Below are 7106 nucleotides of genomic sequence, written 5' to 3'. Positions count from 1 at the left end.
AACAGAGATGATGGTAGTCTCAGTTCAGCTCCAAAATGTGTTTTGGTATTTTAGCACCCTTTGATTGTCTAAAATACAGAAGCAGGCTTTACAGGAGGCCCAGAAGACAGGTTCTTCCCCCAAATCCTCTTCTACCTCTTCAACAACCTAACCACCAGCTATGCTCCCTCTTCTGCTCTCCTTTGTCAATGTGGAATTACTTTATACACGGAATTGCAACTTCAGTTTATGAGTCGACAGTGCCCCTCCAATAATGCTAAAAAAGCATGTCACCTCAAATTCACATTGCAGGGTACAGCATTCTTCTAAGAAGGAGGAAAAATAACTCCCACAGGTGAGAAGGGCATTAAACTCAGATCTTTTACTTTCTGGGTGAACAACAATGAAGAAATTGAAGTAGCCAGATGGTGACTTCTTTCTTGTACTGCAATGTTTGGAGAACAGCAAGTCTACTTGCTCTTTAGGACAAAATCCATAAAATTCAGGACAAAAGCCATAAGTGCATATGGTGGGGCTTAAGACTGTGCATCCTTAGCAGAGAGCGATACTTCTTTCCAGCCCTGAGTAATAGGCTAGGACTGAAGAATGGCATTAAAACTCACCCTGTCCTTAGTGTTCCCTGTTGATTAGGCAGCTCTGCTTGGTGGTTTCAGCTCTACAAGCAGACCTAAAGATCAAACACCTCTTTCTGGATTCATTCCAGTAATTCAGTGGCTAAAAATGCCCATCTGTAGCACTTTAGATGCCTGTATTTTTGACTGGTCCCAAGTTCTGCACTGAAGCTCCTGCATTAAAAGGTCACAACAAAAACAAGTTTATAAAAAACAGACCTAAAAAATCTTCCTAAATGCAGTTATTTTCTGAAACAGACAGTTTAACTTCAATCATTTTAACAATTCACTAACATTTTGTTAAATTTCAGATTAACAAAATTACTCTGCAGAAAATTGCATTATACCCAGCTGCAATACCACCACTACAGTGTTCAGCGCAGTAATACTAAAGCAAAGGTATACTTTACTGTTTTGAGTCAAATACAGCATTTTCTTGACCTGCTGCTGTTAATCATTTCAAGCATATGTTTACACGGCTGTTTTTGCCAACCCACTTTCAGCTGTCACCAGCCCCCACAGAAAATAATAATAAACACCAAGTACACCCACCAAGAGGTAATTGAGAATAGGTTAGATGCATGGAAATGTCTGGAAGCTCCGAGAACATAAACCATAAAGCCTTTCTAATTTTTTCTCATACATCTCATACCATGACCCAACAACAACATACAGTGTTGATTTTCAGGTGCAAATTTTATTGTGGATCTTAACAAAGGTTTCAGAAAAAGCACAGGAAAAAAAACCAGCAAGAGTGTCTCTTACAGAGTACACAAAATATATTCTGTGAAAGCCACTATCTCTGCAGTTGAAGGCAAGGCAGCTTACTTTAAACTAACAATTATTTTCAGATACACATGTTAAGAAGCAAATTTTGCAAATATCCTTTTTTCTCAATTAGTTTGATATTGAAATTGAGAACCAAATATTTCAATGACACTAACATTGTTGCAGTTTGTGTAGTATTAAACTGTTAGACAGAAAAGAAAAATTCATTATTGCAAAAAGAAATAGTAACAGAGAAAATATTGTCAAAATACATAAAATTAGCCCTAGTACACATTAAATGACAGAAAATCTCTTTGGAAAATCTGTGGAAGCTGAGGTATGCATAATTTTGGAATTTTGGTGCTGCTATCTCCATTTTTCATGTGATACATCAAATCAAAATATCTTACCTAGAACTAATCATAAAACTTTCTACAAAGGATTTCTTTAGTCTTTAACTGTACTTTAAGAGTAAAGTGAAAACCCACACTAATTCTTACAGTCTATTAGGGAACAGTGTAGAAAACCTTGCAAGAGGTCTTCAAGGCACTGTTTTCTCTTTGGTGCTTGGCACACACACAGGCCATTCATGAAGAATGTTTTGATAGGAAGACAAGAATAACAAAAACTAGACCTAAAGCTAGTATCTAGTATATTAAATATCATATATATCTTTCTCTAATGAAATAAAACCCATTACTTTTAAAATCCCTTCTGCTTTACAACACTGTGGTTTGCAGTAAGGTTTCTGCTAAATTAATCTAAAATATGAACTAAAAAACACACTTTAGGAAAACAAGAACAAAAGTCAGCCAAGTAGCATATACCTCAATCTATATAGTCTGCCTGAATGTAAACCATTCCCAAGTACTGTAACCCTCTGTAAAACAGAAAGGACCAAAAGCTCTGTTGATTTAATGCCACTGGTTTACATGGAGACATGTCAATCAGCAACTTGGTCCACAGTCAATCGAAGCAGATGAGGACGTTCTCCAGCACTCGCTGGTCCACTTGAATTCCTAAACTATTCAGCTGCAAGGGCTGCTGCCCCCCTCTAACAGAAAGGCATCTACTGACTAAGAAATGTAAAAAACTAGATAATCTGCAATCAGCTTCATTCAATAAGAAACTTGGTGCATCTGAACTCCATCGGAAATACAGAGCAATCCAATTCTGGACTCTATGTGTGTGTCTCAGGTCAACAATTCCTCCAATACCTTTTTTTTTTTTCTTAGGCCTGTTCTTTATGGCAACTAATTGCCAGTCAGCTGGGAAAGAAATCTGAAAGAAGTTGATCTCAAGATATTACGATTTTACATAATTATTTTGACAATATCTTTTTGACATACTATTAACAATCTGTAGTTTCTCTTTGAAAAAAAATAACAGTTTTGTGTGGTTGACAGAGATGTCCATCTCCAACTACAAGACAAATCTGGATACCATACTGCTGAATGCAACGGACGGATTGGAAGTCAGAGGAGCACAGGGAACTCTGTTCTTTTGGCAATTTCATAATGCACAGCAGCAGAAGTGGTTTCTGTTTGTTTGGTACTCAAGGCAGGCTAATAACCTGCCAGCTTGCGGTGGACTCAGCTACCTGTGGGCCTCCATGTGCCTGAGCACGATAGACAAACACACTGGTCTGGTGGATGAGATCCAAATACCACGAGATCTTAAGGCAGTGGCTTGGATTCATACTACCTGGCTTTAGAGCCCAGCCAAAGCGCTGAGATAGCTGCCTCAGGACCAGAGGCTCCCTCTGGGACCAGCAGAGAAACTGGCCTCTCCAGGTAGCTGTTCATATCTTACATGGACTAAATCCATCGATTTGGATCTATTTAATCATTTAAAGTAATTATAAATAAAAGCAGGATTGACCTAAAACTTAAACAACTTCTACTTTAATATAAACAGTGAGGAAAATTCTGCCTTCAGCTGTACATCAGTATAGACCACTCTGTATCAAGAATAAAAGCATCACAGGTGTCAGCAGAATTTGGCAGAGCTGACTTAACGTTTCGCTTTCCTGAAGGAAGGTGCTGGCCTACACTGATTGCTGAAGAGCAAACTATCTACAGTAGTATTCTATATTTCTATAATATTCTGTATCAAAGCAATAAATATTAGATATAATCTCTATATTAGATTTCATAGTTATCTCATAGCTATTTAAATCTACACTGTCAAAAATACAAGCAGTGACCCGCTCCTACATGGCAGCATATACTATTTGTGTAAATGTGTTAAAACTATGAGGTGGGTCTATATTTACATAGGACACTCTTGTTTATATAGCAGATTTTAATTTACATAAATTCTTACCATAGAATAATGATGTAAAGGTTGGCTGTTGTTTACATGTTTCTATAGTTCTGCATAATTGCATTTCAGCATGAGGATTTCATCATTCTGTCTCAGTTTCATGGTTTTTAAGGATCGAAAACAGAGTCTGATAGACTTCAAAATCTCCAATAACGTTACATCAATATAGCACAAGAATACTTATTTTCAAGTCCAGGCAAAAACCAGTTTCACTGTTCCTAACCTTTTTCCTTTACAAATATAAACCTACTCTTTAAAGAAAGTGCACTCCTGAAAACAAGGACAATCAAGATGTTTTGGCATTGCTAAGATGTAGAAGAATATTTCAGCTGAGCATGATCTGCAGAAAAAAAATAATATATTTTTAAATTAAAAATTACAATTACTACAATCTAGGTGTGCAAATTAAAAACTTACATGTGAAATATTAAAATAAGGTGAGAATGCTGCTGGTATATACATGAGAAATTCTGTCTAAGTTTGCTCCAAAAATGCTCTGTTAATTCCTATCATTTAGCTTCTCTGATATTAAAGATATAATAAAAACATGTTCATTTTCACCGAAGTTGAAATACCCAGTTGTTTACCTACATAAAAGGAAAAGAATTGTTATCTTCTGCACCTCTAATTTCAGAAACTCAGTTAACAATATAGAGGTAAAAATACTTTTAAAAAGATATTTAGAATGCTTATAACAATCAGATAACAATTTATGAGTTCAGAGAACATTCAGGTATTGTCCTTGGAATTAAATATTGCCTTTCCTTTGCAAAAGTTGATGTTTATTTCTGAGAATAATAATTTCTGTGTCCCCTCAGCAGAAGTCAGTATCATCTCATTATTAAACATCAGACAGTGTTCATCAAAGACACAACATAATTGCTTGCCTTCCCTTTATGTTAATGTTGCACTGGAAAACTCTACCTTAAAAAGAAAAAAAAAGCCCTGGAAAAGTGAAAAACATGCAGCTTTATATACTAACTAGCTGTTAGTGACTGTTCTTGCCAGCACTGCATTTCTTCAGATGAACAGACTCAGAAGCTGACAGATCACTCTCCCTTTGACCTGTACCAGTTCTGCCACCGCTGGGTGACTATTCACAAACCTCCTCCCTGCACTGGGCAGGCCAAAGATTTCTAAACAGTTGTCCAGTAATTCCTGCCTAAGGACTTTTTTCCTTACTGTGTAACCTGGGCTCCCAAGAACCTGTGGTTGCATTGGAACAATTATTTTAGAAAGGTATCTAATACTAATATCAACTGACTTCTAGGAAATGATTAATTTACTCTTCAATTTATGTTCGTCCAGTTCTCGACAATTAACACTCGTGTCAAGCAGACTATCAGCTTCTTTATGGAAACATTAACTGGTGCCTGATATCAAGCCTAAGGGAAGAACCAACTCCTATTTCTCTTTTGTGTCTTTGTTAAAGCTAAACCCAAACAGATAACAGTCTACACTTAGTTATAACTAGAAAAAAAGTCCCTTTCATAACCATGTAAAATGACCACGTAGCCTTACAGTGGGACAGAGTCTTTGCAGATGGGACTAGTTTTGACCTAAAAGCAGTGCTTTTTGTATCTGAAAGGCTATGTTTCTGGAAAATAAATCTTATTTTTTGTGTTGATCATTATGCAGTAAAATACATTCCTCATAAAATCAACCAAAGGGACGGATTCTAAACCCTATTCAGCAATAAATCTATACCTGCAATCTAGTAATCCTGTGTTTAAACTACTAAAATAAAAACAACCCATTCTTCTACTTTCTAATGCTATGTAATAATACAAATATTATAGGAAAACTGTATCATACAGGTATGTATGCAAAGTGTGCTTGTGTGGAATGCTCAATAACACATATTTAAAGCAGAGTATCACATTATAATAAGTCTTAAGGAATGAGTAGCCACTTCAGTTTGTACCCATAAAATTCAAGCCTAACAGCACTGGAAATGTAAATTAATCAAGTTAAGTGCTTGAGAAAGTTTCTTCTTTTGAGCTGAGAAGTGAACAAGAATATTTTACTGTATCTCCCCATGCACATTTCTGATAATTAGAATGCAATCACCTCATCATGGGTAGAAAATACCTATATTAGAAAATATATATGCAAAAAACATTAAAATAGATACTCAGTGCCGAATCTTCCTATGATTAGCTTCAAAGGCTGATTTCAATTGAAGTTAAATCTTTTTTTCATTCTTGCTTCACCTATTACAAAACAGTGTGAGAACAGTCATTACTGAGAGATGAATTCTCACAGAAAATTCCCTAATACCTTCTGCCAAACCTTTTTCTTCATAATTTATATTAGTTTTAAATCTACTATGAAAATAGCAGTGCAAGAATAATCCATTAAAAATTCATCAGATAAATGTTTTAGTTCCTTTTAGGATAAAGATCCAGAGGAATACCAATGAAAAATATGCTATTTATGATGCTTGCTTTGTTAACACTCCTTTATATCCCAAATCAACTCTTCATTCCACGTTCCTGTATTTGGTAAACAAATTGTACAGTACTCTCAGTGTAGACTTCAAGTCACAATTTACAATATCTAGAAAAAAAAAAAGACAAGGGGAAAAAAACATTAGTAACTTCATTAGCTCAAAACGTTTTCTGGAAAAGTGCCTATTTTCTACTCCCTTTCCTTGCTCAGATCCATATCCATGAACATGCGAATCACAACAATACTGAGAAAGAGCAGAAATATAAATAAAGCACGGTTGTTAAACTGGCAACACAAAAATTGTTATTTCAACCACTTTTAGTTACGGAAACAAATGGCTAATGGTGCTGATGTAGAAATGCAACCAAGGTTTAGATGCCCATGAGACAAATTGTGCTTAGGATTACATATATTACTATGACTGAATCTTCACTCGGCTGTGGCCAAAAAGTAATGATTTTGAAAAAATCATCAGGCAGGAACCAATGGAACTCTGCTCTTATGTAAGAATTGCAGAGCTTGGCCCATTCTGTGCTGCAACATCCTTCATTAGGCCTGATTTCAGCAAGATAGCTAGAGGCAAGTATAAATTTTCTCAAGCGTCTAAAGAAGCTAGGTATACAAGTGCCCCTTGAAGGCACTTCTGAAAATGCTTTGGGGTAGCTGATGTACATGGCTGAATCAGTCCTTAGAAACTCAACATCTAAAGTAAGGGATTGATATAAAACAAAAAGCTAATGAATACCTGCTGTTTCCAAGAGAAGCTGTTGAGAAAGTCAATATTATTTCACAAGAAATCTATAAAACAAACTGACAAGTACTACTGCAGCAGTCCACACAGCTGCTTCAAGGAATATTCAGTCTCAAATAGGGACCCACAATTGCCCTCGGAAAGAACAGAACAGAATAGAATAGGATTAGAATTGTCCTATCTCTTTCTGCCGACTGTAT

General features: G+C 36.0%; 1 protein-coding gene across 1 annotated transcript in view; it reads right to left on the bottom strand.

The window, feature by feature from the left end:
• Nucleotides 1–1288: 1288 nt before the first annotated feature.
• The window catches only part of PARVA (parvin alpha), a 68835-nt gene continuing 63017 nt past the window's right edge, over nucleotides 1289–7106 (bottom strand). Inside the window, exon 13 of the mRNA XM_065636542.1 lies at nucleotides 1289–6263. Coding sequence (XP_065492614.1) covers nucleotides 6187–6263 — 77 coding nt within the window. The 3' untranslated portion in view covers nucleotides 1289–6186. The remainder of the gene's footprint in view (nucleotides 6264–7106) is intronic.

Source organism: Caloenas nicobarica, chromosome 5 (genome assembly GCF_036013445.1).
Source record: "Caloenas nicobarica isolate bCalNic1 chromosome 5, bCalNic1.hap1, whole genome shotgun sequence".
Lineage (NCBI taxonomy): Eukaryota > Metazoa > Chordata > Aves > Columbiformes > Columbidae > Caloenas > Caloenas nicobarica.
Note: the sequence above shows the minus strand (reverse complement) of the source record. Positions and strands in the feature narration are given on the sequence as shown.